General features: G+C 56.1%; 2 protein-coding genes across 7 annotated transcripts in view; both read right to left on the bottom strand.

The window, feature by feature from the left end:
* Nucleotides 1–3,467: 3,467 nt before the first annotated feature.
* DKK1 (dickkopf WNT signaling pathway inhibitor 1) lies at nt 3,468–5,419 on the bottom strand. Its single transcript, XM_040071908.1, has 4 exons — nt 5,228–5,419; nt 4,482–4,638; nt 4,284–4,394; nt 3,468–3,718 (listed from the first exon to the last, which is right to left on the bottom strand). Exons 1-4 carry the CDS (start codon nt 5,417–5,419, stop codon nt 3,468–3,470), a joined length of 711 nt encoding a protein of 236 aa, XP_039927842.1.
* A 2,921-nt stretch (nt 5,420–8,340) lies between these two features.
* The window catches only part of PRKG1 (protein kinase cGMP-dependent 1), a 375,433-nt gene continuing 368,359 nt past the window's right edge, over nt 8,341–15,414 (bottom strand). For all 6 annotated transcript variants that reach the window (XM_040070860.2, XM_040070863.2, XM_040070862.2 and 3 more), the window contains 2 exons: nt 15,223–15,289; nt 8,341–12,186 (listed from right to left, as the gene is read on the bottom strand). In XM_040070860.2, coding sequence (XP_039926794.1) covers nt 12,088–12,186; nt 15,223–15,289 — 166 coding nt within the window. In that variant the 3' untranslated portion in view covers nt 8,341–12,087. The remainder of the gene's footprint in view (nt 12,187–15,222; nt 15,290–15,414) is intronic.

The raw sequence follows: 15,414 nt of genomic DNA, 5'->3' as shown, positions 1-15,414 counted from the left end.
ACGACTGTGTCCGAGCGCAGCAGAGAGGGGCAGATCCAGCTCCTCGGGATCTGCGTTCACAGCGCAGGAAAATCATCTGGGCAAAGCCATGGAGGGATTCCAAATTCCCTTCAAACCCTCTGCGTTTATCCAGCCACTGGAATCCCGGGCCTGAGGGGTCTGGGATGCTGCTTTAGTATTTTTGGCTGAGAAGTGCAGAGGAAGAGTCCAGAAAGGACTGAAAGACCCCAGAGCCCCTTCTAGAGCCTAAAAGGGTTCCAGGAGAGCTGGGGAGTGGCAGCAGGAGTGGGAATGGCTTCAAACTGACAGCTGGCAGGGTCAGATGGGATATTGGGCAGGAATTGTTCCCTGGCAGGGTGGGCAGGCCCTGGCACAAGTTGCCCAGAGCAGCTGTGGCTGCCCCTGGATCCCTGGCAGTGCCCAAGGCCAGGCTGGACATTGGGGCTTGGAGCAGCCTGGGACAGTGGAAGGTGTCCCTTTCCAGCAGAAGCTGTCATGGGAGGCTGCTTTACACTTTTCTGTGATTATAAATATTAAATATTGAACTTCACAGAGCTTAGTTGAAGCTCTTCCAGCCCTAAAAGCAGGAGCAGCGGGTACACCAGAGGTGCCAAAGCTCTTCACCCACCAAAACCTGCTTCTTTTGTTGACTCCCCTCTTGCTTAGGGTTTTTCCGACTTTTTGGAGGGAAAAATTCCCTTAGAAAGGAGAAGGCTGGTGAGGAAGTGCATCCTGAGATGCCTTTCCCTGCAGGGGTCACTGGTTGGTGTGTCAGGAGCTGGAGGCTGGGGTTTCTCCCTCTGGATCAGAGCAGGAGATCCAGACTGGACACACCAACCAGCCCAGGCTCAGAGGCTCCACACATTCCATTTATTTTCTTTATTTGTCTTTTGTTGTTGTTGTTGTTGTTGGGTTGGTTTGGGCCTTGCAAGGAATTACTTCAGGCATTTCTGTCACTGATGGATGGGATCCAGGAGGTGATGCCACCTGCTTATTCCTGAAGGAATCCCACTGCCTCCAGCCCACCCCTGGGAAAGGGGGGCACGAGCAGCCTTTGCTTCTGCCTCCCTGTGACCACGTTTCTGGGCTCAGGGGCTGCTTATCCCCATTCCTGAGCTGCCAGAGGAGTATTTTGACTTCCCAGGATGATGCAGACCTGAAGTAGGCTCAGGTTTTGGGGACAGAACGATGCCAAGAGCCAGGGGAAGCCTGAAAATCCCTCCCTTCAAGGACAGCAGATGTTTAATCTTTAGAGACACAGGGACATATTCTCATGGGTTTTGGTTTTTTTTTTTTTTCCTAAGGGATATTACTAAATCCAGCTCCTTGGATTTACCTGAAGAACAAACCCTGAAAGTCCAAAACGGGCAGAAACAGGAAGAGATCCTGACTGCAGTTGTGGTAAGGGAGAGGAGGAGGGAATAAAACCCATCGAAACCATGGTTTTTGTGGATTCTGTCCATGAAGTTAATGATTCTGGAGATGGCTGCGGTAGCATCCATCCTGCTGGGCACAGACCACAGGACACAGACGCAACCAGTGCTGACCTGAGCTCCTCTTGCCTCAGGATGGCTGCTAAAAATGCTCTTTTTTACCTTCTCCAGGCTGGGAAAGTGAAGGATGTCAAGGCACAAGAAGCATTTTTGGTTAATGCAAGGACAGGTGTGGAGATGGCCAACCCGAACAAAAGAGAGTGGAGGCCAAAAATGTCCCAAAGAGGACAGAAATGGTATTTAAGGCCCCACAGAGGTGTTTTTCCCTTGCCCACAGAGGTGTCAAAGCTGTGCTGGTCCCTCTCACTCTTTGGAGAAAAAGCCCTGACCCTAATGACAGCGGTTTCAATGTCCCAAGGTTGAATATTGCACTGTTCATGACAGATCTGAACAGCTCCTGGTGCCTTTCTCAGCCGGGTCCCTTCAGCTTTTCATAGCCAGGTCCCTTCATCGCCCCAGTGCCATTGACTCTTAGTGGGCATAACACTATTATGATAATAAAATAATTAGATTATTATGCATGCTGTGGATGTTGTGCATTTTTTTTTCCAAGTATGGCATTTGAAAGTACTTTAAACCGGGTTTATTTTTAAATTTTCACAGCCTTGGATGACGATCCAAGCACTAAACTCCAGCCCCTGAGTCAGGGATTCTTTCAGGGGCTGCTTCATCCCCCAGCTCGCGCTGTGGCTCCCGGGAAAGCTGCTCCGGAGGGACTGAAGGGGTGGCTTTACGTGGTTTAAGGACCGCCAGGGGTTTACCCTCCGGTCTGGGGGAGTTTTGGCTGTTCTCAGCCAGTTCCAGAGCTGGAAGGAAGCTGGGAATGATCCTTCGGACATTCGCCTCTCCCCGGGGCTGTTCTCCCTCCGTTGCATTTCCTGCGCCTTGTGGCCTTGGTTCAGCTCCCGGCAGAGCCGCAGCGGGGCTGGTGTTCCACAGTCCCGTCTTCTCCGGGGAGTTAAACGCCCTAAAGAGGCGGCACCGACCCCAAAGGCACCAAACACGCGAGCGGGCACCGTTTAGGGGATGCTCGGTGCCCTCGGAGCCCCGCAGGGACCTGCCGGATTTGGGCTGGGGCGCAGAGCACTTTTGGGGTGCACAGGGGAGGCTCCACCGTGGTTTTGCTCCCCAACCCCCCTGCCCAGGCTGCAGGGAGGCTGAGGACAGCCTGGCACCGCACCTGCAGCCCCGCAGGAGGGCAGCCAAAGGGCTGGGGGAAAACGTGTGCTCGGCGCTCTCCCTCCCTCCGAGCCGTCCCAAAAGAGCCGCAGGAACAAGCTGCCAAGCGAAGGGAAAACCGAATCTTTATTGTGCGTGGAGCAAGGAGCGAGCGGCAGCACCCCGCACAACCCCTCCGGTGATCCCTCGCTCCCTCCTCCCTCCCAAAACCAGGGACAGCGGTTCTGCCGCCAGCTGCCCTTCCCCAGAGCCACGCTCCTTCTCCTCGGCTCGGTGGCCAGAGGGCATCGGCGAATGCCGCCACGGAATTCCCGAAAAGCGGCGGGATGAACGGCGCCGGGCCGGCCGCCTTTCCCGTGGGGTGCCGGGGATGAGCCCCCCGCCCGCGTCTCTTCCCCCCGGGCACATCCTCCCTCCCGCAGGGCAGCCCCACACGGGCACGGAGGGACGCGGAGGCAGCGCGGGGTGGATTTAGAGTTTTATTCGCTCGCACGCAGACGGCGGCATCCCTTCGAGCCGGGATGAAGAACCCAGTGTGTACAAAGTCACGGTCACGGCTTGAAGGGCGCCGGGCAGCGCCCTCGGAGGAACGCGAAATCGCTCGTTAAAAAAAAAAAAAAAAAGTCATCGGAAGTCCCGGCGTTATGTACAGCTAAGTGCCAGCTCGAGTATTCACAACACAGTAACGTACTGCAAGAAGTCGCTGTAGGAGTAGTTCCCTTGAGAAACAACCTTCGCTCCGGCGGGGCCGGAGCCTGTCGCGTCCGTCTGTCCCGCGGCGCGTCCGTGCGCGGCTCAGTGCCGCTGGCAGGTGTGCAGGCGGGACGCGTCGGCGGGGCCGTGCTCCCGCTGCAGGCGGCACGCCAGCCCCTCGGCGCACTGGCAGCGCTGGAAGATCTCCAGGCCGTGGGCGCCTTTCCGGCGGTGCCGGGTGCACACCTGCCCCTCCCGCAGCACCGGCTTGCAGATCTTGGACCAGAAGTGGCGGGCGCAGCACAGCCCGGCCGCGCAGTCCGACGAGCGCAGGCAGAAGTCGCCCTCCTCTCCTGCCGGGGACAGCGCGGGGACGCTCAGCGGGGCGGGGGGACACTGGGGACGCTGGGGACACTGGGGCTGGGGGGGGGGGGGGGGGCATCCCGGACTGATCAATCCCACAGTGGGCATCTCGAACCACCCCACCGCAGGGCAGGCTGGGCATCCCGGGTTTATCTCCTGCCGTCAGCGGGGCTGGGGCGGCATCCCGGAGCGGCCCCACAGGGACAGCAGGGAAAGGGAGGCATCCCGGAGCGACCCCACAGGGACAGGAGGGAAAGGGAATCATCCCGGAGCGGCCCCACAGGGACAGGAGGGAAAGGGAATCATCCCGGAGCGGCCCCACAGGGACAGGAGGGAAAGGGAATCATCCCGGAGCGGCCCCACAGGGACAGCAGGGAAAGGGAATCATCCCGCAGCGACCCCCATGGGAGATGGGGGAGCAGGATGGGCATCCCGGACTGATCCCACGGGTAACAAAGGTGCAGGATGGGCATCCCGGACAGATCCCGGGGGACAGCAGGGCAGGATGGCAGCCCCAGGAGGGACAGCGGGATGACAGCAGCCGGGACTCCTCACCTTTGGCAGTGGGGAGCCAGGCGGGAGCGGGCGTCCGTCGGGGCAGCGCCTCAGTGCCCGTCTCCTCCAGCTCGGCCGCTCCGTGCGGCGGCTCCAGGGGCGTGCAGAGACCTGCGGGGGCAGTGGGGCGGCTGTCAGCCACGCGTGGGACCCCGGCCCCTCCCGCGGCCCCCAGCCCCGGGCGCGCCCGGCTCTCACCGTTGCTGCAAGTCATGCCGGGGCAGCACATGGCATCGCGCAGGCAGCGCTTGCGGCGCCGCCGGCAGCCGAGGCACAGCGGGGCCCCCCCGCCTCGGGCCGCCCCCCCGCAGAACTCCTCGGGGCCGCAGTCCTCGTCCTCGGCGCACGGGAAAGGCTGGGGGGCACAAAGGAGGCGGGGGAATCAGCCGCTGCCATCCCCGGGTGTCCCCCGCCTCCATCCGCCCTATGCTCCCCCTCCATCCCGGCGCGTCTGCTCCATCCATCTCCCGTGTGTCCCTTCCTGCCTGCACCCCGGGACGTCTCCCCTTCCCCGGTGTCCCCTCCATCCCCGAGGTGTCCCTCACTCCATCCGATGTGTCTGTGTCCCCGCCACCCGGGCCGTCCTCTCCTCCATGCCCGGTGTGTGCGTCCTCATCCCCGACGTCCCTCCCTTCATGCGTCACTCAACTCCATCCCCGCTGTGTCCCCCTCCATCCCCGGTGTGTGTCCCTCCATCCCCGCTGTGTCCCCCTCTATCCCCCGTGCGTGTCCCTCCATCCCCGCTGTGTCCCCCTCCATTCCCGCTGTGTCCCCCTCCATCCCCGGTGTCCCCCTCCATCCCCGCTGTGTCCCCCTCCATCCCCGCTGTGTGTCCCCCTCCATCCCCGCTGTGTCCCCCTCCATCCCCGCTGTGTCCCCCTCCATCCCCGCTGTGTCCCCCTCCATTCCCGGTGTCCCGCCGCTCCATCCATGCTCTCCCCTACCTGCCGGGTGGCGGCCGGCGGTGCCTTGTTGCTGCCGTCGAAGGGGGGTGCGGGGGCGGCGCTGGCCTCCGCCGCCCCTCCCGGGGGGGGTCCCTTGATGGCGTTCGAGCTGAGGGCACCCCCGGGAGCCGCCGCCCGCCCCGCCGGGGCCGCGCAGCTCAGCGCCGCCAGCAGCGCCACCAGCCCCCGCATCCTGGTGCCTGCCGTGCCCTCCCGCGCCCGCGGTGTCCCCGAGCAGCGGCGCCGAGCCGGGAGCGGCGGCTCCTGCGCTCCTCCGCCGCCTTTATACCCCCGGGGCTGCCTCCTGCCCGCCCCTCGGGGCGGGGGGCCCGCCGGCTGGGATTTCAAAGCGTTCCCGGGGCTGGGGGGGGGGGGCCGTGCCCCCGAGCCCCCAAAACCGCCCCCACCCCGCCCCGAGGGCTCCCACATTGGTCGGGAGGGGTTTCGCAAGGGCCAGGGCAGACCCCCCCCGCCCCCAGATGCTCCGCACTCCGCGACGCCGCCGCCGTCTCCAGCCGGGCGCGCCCGACGGAGGGGACCGGGAAGAGGGAAGGGGGGACGCTCCCCCTAGTGCAGCCCCCCCAAAGTGGGTGGGAGCCGCTGTGGGTGCGGAGAGCCCCCCCCCCCCCCGCCCTCTCCCGATGCAAGAGTCGGTCCTTTGGTCTCCTCTAAGTCTCCCCCCGCCGCCTCCCCCGCGTCCTTCCTGGCGCCAGCGCAGGCTCGCAGGAAAGGAGCGGGGCTGCTGCGCATCCCCCCGCGCCGGGCGGTGTGCGGGGACACGGGGGGGACACGCGACGGCACTCGCCCTGTCCTCCCCCTGCTCCCCTGACCCCAGCCGGGGCGGGGGGGCAGCGCCGGGGCCGGGGGAGCTCCGGGCCCTTTGATGCGGGGAGATCAAAGGCGTCCCCCCCCACACACACTCCTTTCCCAATCGCCCCCATTCCCTTTCTATTCCCTCCCCATCCCCCCCATTCCCCTCCCTTCCCCGCATTCCCTCATTCCCCCCCATTCCCTCCATTCCCCCTACGACCCCCATTCCCCCATTCTCCCCCATTCCCTCCCCATTCCCTCCCCATTCCCCCAGTTCACCCCATTTCCCCGATTCCCCCTATCCCGTCCCCATTACCCTATCCCATTCCCATTCCACCTATCCTGTTCCCATTCCCCTATCCCGTTCCCATTCCCATTTCCCCTAACCCGTTTCCATTCCCCTATCCCGTTCCCATTCCCCTACCCCGTTCCCATTTCCCCTATCCCATTCCCATTTCCCCTATCCCGTTCCCATTCACATTCCCTTATCCCATTCCCATTCCCATTTCCCTATCCCGTTCCCATTCACATTCCCCTATCCCATTCCCATTTCCCTAACCCATTCCCATTCCCCTATCCCATTCCCATTTCCCCTATCCCTATCCCATTCCCATTCTGCCTATCCCGTTCCCGTTTCCATTCCCTATCCCATTCCCCTATCCCGTTCCCATTTCCCCTATCCCATTCCCCTATCCCGTTCCCCTATCCCGTTCCCATTCCCCTATCCCGTTCCCATTCCCCTATCCTGTTCCCATTCCCCTATCCTGTTCCCGTTCCCGTTCCCCTATCCCATTCCCATTTCCACTATCCCGTTCCCATTTCCCCTATCCCGTTCCCATTTCCCCGTTCCCGTTCCCATTTCCCCGTTCCCGTTCCCATTTCCTCCCGTTCCCGTTCCCGTTCCCCTATCCCATTCCCCGTTCCCCTATCCCATTCCCATTTCCCGTTCCCGTTCCCATTTCCCCGTTCCCGTTCCCATTTCCCCGTTCCCTTTCCCGTTCCCGTTCCCCTATCCCATTCCCGTTCCCCTATCCCATTCCCATTTCCACTATCCCGTTCCCATTTCCCCTATCCCGTTTCCCCTATCCCTCTTCCCCTATCCCGTTCCCATTCCCCTATCCCGTTCCCATTTCCCCATTCCCATTCCCCTATCCCGTTTCCCCTATCCCTTTTCCCCCTATCCCGTTCCCATTCCCCTATCCCGTTTCCCCTATCCCTTTTCCCCTATCCCGTTCCCATTCCCCTATCCCGTTCCCATTTCCCCATTCCCATTCCCCTATCCCGTTTCCCCTATCCCTTTTCCCCTATCCCATTCCCATTCCCCTATCCCTTTTCCCCTATCCCGTTCCCGTTCCCCCATTCTCCTCCCCCGCCGGGGCAGCGCAGCTCCGGTCCGCCCCCTGGCGGCCCTTCCGCGCCATCGCGGCCCACTGCCCTTCCCCGGTAATTAACTTAACCCCGTTAATTAACCCGGCTGGTTTCTCTCTTTCCTCAGCTTGGTTTCAGTGAGAACGCGAAGAGCCGGAACAGCGCCCCAGCGCCCCCAAAATCCCCGGGGTGGGGGATTGCGGACGCCGCAATTCCTGCCAATAACGCCCCCCCGCCCCGGTATCTCTGCCCCGGTATCCACTATCGGCTGCTCCAGCCCCGAACGGCTCGAGACGGGCTAATCATCGCCTGGGAAGGTTTCGGGAGCACGGCGGGCAGGTGCCGTCAGCAGCGGCTGAGTCACGGCCGGGTCACGGCCGGGAGACATCCCCGGCACAGCCCGGCCCGCCCCTCCTGCCTTCCCTATTTTTAGCCCGGAATAATGAGCGCCACGCCTCGCCCCGAAATCTCGGTGTTCCCCCGGCAGTTTCAGGTGAGGGCCACGTCACCCTGGGGGTTTTATTGCGTTATTAACTTCGACCTGCGATTGCTGCATCCCGCAAAATGATTGGTGACGATTCCCAGCTCCTCCTTGGGCTGCTTTACCACATTCGTTTCCCCCGTGAGAGGATGTTTGGTTGCTCCTTCGCCCCAGCTTTTGCTCACCTCTGTGTCATCATCAAATCACAGAACGATGTTGAGTTGGAAGGGACCTTTGAGCCCACACAGGGCCACCCCTGCCATGGGCAGGACACCTTCCACTATCCCAGGGTGCGCCAAGCCACGTCCAGCCTGGCCTTGGACACTGCCAGGGATCCAGGGGCAGCCACAGCTGCTCTGGACAACCAGTTCTGGGAGCAGAACCCCTGTAACCCCACATTTCACCACCATCCACAAGATCTCCGGAATCCTGCTTTGGAAGAAACCCACTGACAGCCGTTCAAAAGTAATTATTTTTATTTCAACTCTATAAAGTATACAACAGGCACTCGGCAATAACAGCTGCAGGGGGAGTACAGAGCGAAACAAAAGCCATGGAAGTTTTATGAAAGAAAAAAACAAACCCAAAGTTCCTCAGTCAACATCCAAAGAGTGCAAGCGGCCGATGGCCGGGGCGTGACTGACATCTGCCCGACAAACGAAACCTCGGCCATGGAAGGAGAGAAAATCAGAGAACAAAACAAAGGGCTGGGGTAAAACCAGCGTAAATCTGGACTCGGGAGGAGGGGCAACTCCAAATGGGAATTTCCCCTTTTTCGGAGAAAGCCCTAAAAGCGCCCAAGTCTCGGTGTCAGGGCTGGGGAGGCGCGGAGGAGCTTCCAGGGCTCGTCCCCGTGGATGCAGGGAACGGGGCAGGGGAAAGAACAGATCCTGTTTGGTGGAGCGGTGCAAATGAGCCTCGTCTTTGCACCGGGGTTTTAGGTCGGAAAAACGCCGGCGGGGTGGATTTTTCCCAGGTGGGAGATTCCCAAGTTGGGGGGGATGTGTGGGACAGCATGGATGGGTGGGATCTGCAGAGCTTAGCAAAACAGGAATACCTGTCTACGGACTGCTAGGATGTCAGAGATTAATTTGACCCGCACATCACATTTATACATTTCACAGAAATGACTCTGTATCTCATTAACAGATACACAGCTCTGGTACATTGAACAGAAATCAGAGAACGACGTCATCATTTCTGTAATTCATCAAGATCAGATAATAAAGGCTTAGAAATCGGTAGCAGAAAGAACTGTAAAACGCAGCAAGCTAAGAAAGGACGACAGTTTGAGGTGTGTTTGTCTCTGTCATGCAGCATAACACCAAATTTGTCTTCTTTTTTTTTTTTTTTTTAATAAGATGCCATGGATTTAAGGCACTTGCAACAATGCCAGATAGCCAGTGACGTTCTAGAACTATGGGACAGGTGGGTGAACAGGACAGCTGACAGGAAGTTTAATCATACTGACAAACATGACATTAATTCAAGTCTACCTCGACCTCAAAACATTACATTACAAATAAGGAAATGAAGGAATAATGCCATGGATCTGGAAAAAAACCAAAGTTCTGTGTGACCCACAAAACATCGACACGAAAATACCTATTTACAGAAATATCTGCTCGTGGTCCTGTTGTTGAAGAAGAGTTTGCTGTGGGCAATGCAGCTCCAGAGGAGAAGCCACAACACCAATCAAAGCCCCCTCTGGGAACATGGGAGGCGATTCCCCCTTCCCTAAAAACGCTGCCGTCCCATAGATCAGGAAAGGAGACAAAGAAATAAGGACAGGAGGTGGAAACACAGAGGCAATCCCTTGTTGTGGATATATAGAGATATATATAAAGCAACTTAAATATATTATTATAACTGAAGGCTTATCATATACATATGCAAAGTGTTAATGCTCAGGAGAAGCCATGGAAGTCGAGTGAGGAGTCTGACATCAAAATAAACTCAGATTCAGCACAGTGCACACTGCAGGCGTCAATTCCCATGCCTGGCACCAGGAAGAAAGGGACAGGAAAAAGAAACCAAACTCCTCTAGAGCCCATTCTAGACTCTCCTTCCTGTCACGTTTTCAGGCCGATCCCCAAATCCTTGTGGTGCTTTCTCCTCCTCGCCTGCCGACTGCATCAGGTGCCACCATCCTGGGACAAACTCCTACAGAAAGCTTTCCCCTGGAGTGCAAATCCAGGGGGATGTGAGGGAAGCATTTGGCTGTTAGGCCTGTTTAAGATGCCTGGTGAATGTTTTAGCCCTCATGCTCAGCCTTGGCTCTCAGCGCTGTCCATCCCTTGGAGAAAGGTGGAGAAGCCAGCAGGTGCTGCCTTTTCCCTGTGATTTTGAAGGCAAATGAAGTTTTAATGGTTAAAGAACAGCAGAAGTGGCTGTGGCCCTTTGGAGAACAGAGGGAATTCCAGAGCCGCTGGCTGGTTCCAAAGGTGTCACGCCACCCAGCTCATGTTAAACTGCAGACACGGCCCACGCTGTCAGCACGCCCTTTTGGTTGCATACTTTAATGAAACACACGCAAAAGAGTCGGGACTTAGCACCAGGGAAGGAATTTTTTTGCTGTTCAAATGGAACTTTTCCATATAATATGTGGGAAAAGTCCTTGTCAGCAAGACTTGATCTTCCCCTGGTCAGCTCCTGGCAGCTGAGATCAAAGGAGGCAGCACCCGCTCACCCACGGCAGGGGCTGGATTGAGAGGACCTTTAAGGTCCCTTCCAACCCAAACCATTCCATCATTCCATGATTCTGTGATTTTTTGGGGCAAGGTCTCCCAGAGAGACCAAAAGCTGATGTTTCCTGTTGGATAATGGGATAAACTTTTAGTCCTGTGTGTATGGAACAAATGGGCACCCAGGACAGGATTCCTCTGCTGCATCCTATAAACCAGAGGAGGGAACTCAAGCAAAGGAAAAACAGTAAAAGTGAGGGAAAAGCATATCCTGATAAGATTGTTTTCCCCAGTTCTTTTTTCCACATGGATTTGGCCATCCTTGCGTTAAACACAATCACGTGGACCCGGCACGCTGGAGACCTCACAGGGATCTTCCACCATCCATTTCCCATTGAATCCCACTGACTCTCCTGTGGAGCTCCTCAGCCTGGAGAGGCATCAGGATTACTGGCAACGTTCCATCAGAGCCAGCAGACTGGCCCAGGATTTCTGTTTTAATGAGATGCAGGCATGGAGACATGGAATCACCAAAAGGGAGAACGGAGCCTCTGCTACATATTCCTGACAGGATGGGTCAGGGACAGGTTTCTTCCCAGGTGAGGGATGGATGTAGCATCTCAAAAGGACATCACAGGTCTCATGTTTTTCCCTTTGGGCCTAAATAGGTCCAAGTTATCCTTAATTTTATCCCTAATCAGACTGGTGGGCTGCTGTTGCTTTGTTCAGGACCGTGACTGGAGCGCTGTGAAATGGATCAATAGATGTGAACTGGATCAATAGATGTACAATGGATTCATTCCATGATTTTCTCTTTCCATGCATGTGTTGGCACCAAGGGAAAGGAGAACTGAAGCCCAGGTGGTGCTGCCACGTGAGGGAAGCCACCCAACTCTGCCTTGACAGCATCTGCAGCAGTTGTGCTTTTGTTTGACCAGGCTGAGCCAAAATGTTTCCAAAAGAAAGAGGAAAGGGAACATTCAGTCTCGTTGGGAATAGTGCTAGGAAAGGAACAGGACACATTCCCCACTTGCTTTGACAGGAGTGCTTTTCCCGCGCTCCTCCTGGGCTCTGGCGCTGCCCTGCCGAGCTCGGAGGGTGGGAATAGCCCAAATCCTGCACTGGAGTCGCTGCAGCACTTCATAAGTTACTACTGATCCTACGGAAAAAAGCAGCTGGAATTAAGTGCCTCTTACTCTACGGATCTCTCACTCTGCTAATCAAGAGTGTGCCAGGACCTCTGTGGCGACAGAAGAGGAGCTCTGTGCCGGAGAAAGGCTCTGTGTCAGGACCACCGTGCCCACGCCAGGTCACGTTCCAACAGAAAACATGGAGAGCACTATTGTCACTAAGCAAGAAGTCCTAATGCCACTGGAGTTACTGGAGCAGCATCAGTCAAGGCATCATGGTGACCCCGAGCACGAATCCTCCCCAATTCCGGTCTTCCCGTTCCGCTGGCAGCCACGTCCCAGGAAAAGCTGTCCTCAGCAAGGCAGAAGCAGGTAAGAGAAATAACATTAAAAATCTATGTCCCATCCTGAGTTGTCGTCAGGGGGTGGCTCGTCACTGTCCTCTGGGAAGCTGTCGAAGTTGCTTGTGTCCGTGGGAGACGCGACCTGCGGGGGGAAGAGCGACAAGAAGGGGATGTTCATTCCCTCTTCATCCCGCAGCCATGGGCATCCCAGAGAATCCCCAGCAAGCCAGGGAAGTGCTGCACCCGCTGCTTTTTGCTGGGGATTTCCTCCAGCTCCCCTGCTCTCCTGAGTTTTCCTACCCGTTACCACAAGGTTACCACAACAGGCTTGGGAAAAGCCTCCTCGGAGCCCAGGATTTCCCAGCCATGGCTCCAGGATGCTGAGCTGAGCCCTGCTCTGCCTGTAAGTTTCCTGACATTGCTCAACCTCAGGATCCTCCCAGAGAAACCCATCTGCCCAGGGTGAAGGGCAAACCCGCTTCTTTTTTGGATGATTTGAAATCTACCCTGCCTATAGAATTTATGGTGTTGCTGCTTTGTGACCGTGAGGGGAACTTTCTTACAGTGAGGACTTGATCAAGTCAAGACAATTAAAAAACAAAACAAATGTAAGAGGAAAGCAGCAACTCTCCAGCCCAAAAGAATGAGAGCCTTACCAGAATAAATACTTTAAAGCTTTACCCAGAGCAGGAAAACACTTGCTACAGTTTTCAGTCATTTCATTTGGGAAGAGCCTGAGCCAGGGGCCAACTGACAGTCATTAAATCCCAGAATTCTGGAGTGGTTTGGATGGGAAGGGACCCTAAAGCCCATCCAGTCCCACCCTGCCACACCTTCCACTGTCCCAGGCTGCTCCAAGCCCCAAAGTCCAGCCTGGCTTTGGACACTTCCAGGGATCCAGGGGCAGCCACAGCTGCTCTGGGCACCCTGTGCCAGGGCCTGCCCTCACAGGGATATTTTTTTTTCCCAGTATCCAGCCTGGATTGATATCAGGGGTTGCCCCAAAGCACTTGGCCTTGCTAATCCTCCTGAGATTCCCATTCGATGTTGGATGATGCTGCAGGCCTCAGGAAAAGACAGTAGTTCCAACTCCAGCTCTACATTTAATGTGCTGCCCAACTGCACCAGCATTTTCCTGCTGCTGAATACATTTTGGGGGAAATCAGGATTATGGAATACCCATTTTGGAAAAATAAACCTGCCCTACAAAATCTTAGTGGTTTTAATTTCTTTTGGATTATCTGGATCTGTTGACTTTGTTGGGGCTCCTTCACCCTTTGCTTCCTCAGCTCATCTTTGGAAGAGTCCTGAGCTTTTAAGGAGAGGTAAAATCACAGATTCCAGCTGTGGCATCAAGGCTCAGCAGTGTCCTAGCAGCAGGTTGTAAATTGGGATCTTTCCAAAAATCCCATGGAATAGGAGCTCTTTGATTGGCTCACTGAGTGCCATGTAAGAAATGAGAGTTAAAGAGCTGCGAAAAACTTTTTTTCTTCAAAGAAAAAGGAACTGACCTGTATGTTTGGTCCTACTGGCTCTTTCCCAGCTAACAAGGAGAGGTGGATTGAAGGAAAAAATGGATGTCTGTCCCCAGAGCTGTATTTTGGGTCCCTTTTCAGAGTGGCAGTTGAGACTTTGCCAAAAAGAACTTGTGGAAAACGAGCTAGAGCAGCATTGACAGCTGACAAAATTCACAGCTCATGGGTTTGGAGAGGATCTCAGGAGTAGGACTGGAGGAGCTGCTGCTCCCAAGAGCTCAGGGAAAGGATGAGCTGGGTTGAGCCAGGATTAGGGCCAGCCTGGAGCTGTCCTGGAAGAGGAAGGATGCTCCCATCTATTCCAGTCAGCCTTGCCATGTGAGGGAAGAGCCGTATTGGAAATACTCCTACTAAACTAAAAATCCACCAAAACCAGTCAGGAAGATATCCTGGGTTTTTTTCAGACTTCACGGACATCCTGCATTCCTAAAGCAGGAATTGCAACTGGATGTGAAGAAGCCAGCTTGACTTTATTGCCTGACTTGCAGTGTGGTCCTGCTGGTGAATGAATAGGCATTAAAAATGGGCCAAGGGCTGGCTGGACAGGGCTTGGAGCAACCTGGGACAGCAGAAAATGTCCCTGCCCACGGAAGGTGATGGAACTGGATGAGCTTAAAGGTCCCTTCCAACCCAAACCATCCCAGGATCGTAGCTTGAGCTTAACAGAAAAAAAAAAACCCAACCAAACCCAGCTTTGATCTCTAAAACCTCTCTGAGTTGTTATGGGAGAGATTTGCCAAGTCCTGCTTTCTCCCACTGACTCCAGGGGCTCCTGCATCCCACAGGGCAAAAGGGGGGATGGGAAAGCCTCCTGCTCTTTCCTTAAGCAAACTTTGGGATGGCAGATTCAGGCCCGGAGCCGGGCCTGCCCCGGCTGCAGGAGCCGCAGGATGGAGCAATGGGGTGCAATTAAACCCCCATTAATGGCATTCTCCCGGTGATCCCCAGGGATTAAGCTGGAACAAGGAGGGGAGGCTGCAGGACAGAGGGGGCCGAGGTAATTTCTGTCAGCTAATCCTGTTTGGTTTCCCTTTGCAGCGGGGCTTTGAGGGCAGAGAGCTCACAAAGACATCAAAGGGAGGGCTCTGCTCCAAAGGAAAATGAGTGGAGCTGTCCCTCCGCGCCCGCTCCGGTTAAACATCAACAGCGCTTTTCATGTAGGACGTGGATGCAGGGAAAGAGGGGCACGGGCACAAAAGACAGCACAGAAGGGAAGGTTAGTGTGAAAGGAAAGGAAGAGGGCATCCAAATCCCGCTTGCCTTTCCAAAGGAAATGGGAATAAAGGAGAAGGCAAGGAGACACAGCTGAGAGAAGGGGCGGAAGTGGCGGCTCTCCACGGAAATGGAAAAACGAGGTGCAGAAACAAGGGGAGCAGGTGAGAGGGAGGAAAACGTGCTGGAGTGAGTGATCCTGCCTCGATCCCCTGCTACAAAGGGGATTTCTCCACGACTGTGCCCTCCTAAAGCTGCCTTCCCAGGGGAGAGCAAACTTAGCTGGGAACGTGCCTGAAGGGACTCTTCCAAGCATCTCCAGAAGGAATAAAGCACATTATTCCCACTTAACCCAATGTACCACTGCCCAAAGCTCACAGCATCCCTGAGGAATTGGCCATAGAGGAGAAAATAACGATAGGAAAACTTACACTTGGGATTATGGGAGGTGTCAGTGTCCCTTTCCGTAGCCCTTCCCAGTTAAAGCCTTCGAACCATCTGAAGGGAGGGAAGAATCCAACAGTTAGGCAGGTGGAGCACAAAAAAAAAAAAGAAAATCGCTTAAACAACAGGTTTCACCTCCCACAAACTTTGCCTTCAAACCCCTTTGGAATTTTTCCTGT

This window comes from Hirundo rustica, chromosome 8, assembly GCF_015227805.2.
Source record: "Hirundo rustica isolate bHirRus1 chromosome 8, bHirRus1.pri.v3, whole genome shotgun sequence".
Lineage (NCBI taxonomy): Eukaryota > Metazoa > Chordata > Aves > Passeriformes > Hirundinidae > Hirundo > Hirundo rustica.
This window is presented reverse-complemented; position numbering and strand designations above follow the sequence as displayed.

Bases quoted from the DNA above. Each gene is read 5' to 3' on its own strand.
- DKK1 (XM_040071908.1), bottom strand. From the start codon at position 5,419: ATGCGGGGGCTGGTGGCGCTGCTGGCGGCGCTGAGCTGCGCGGCCCCG. The intron at 4,639-5,227 runs GTAGGGGAGAGC...TGTGCCCCCCAG, and splicing joins CGCCGGCCGCCACCCGGCAG to CCTTTCCCGTGCGCCGAGGA. The intron at 3,719-4,283 runs GTGAGGAGTCCC...TGTCCCCGGCAG, and splicing joins CTGGCTCCCCACTGCCAAAG to GAGAGGAGGGCGACTTCTGC.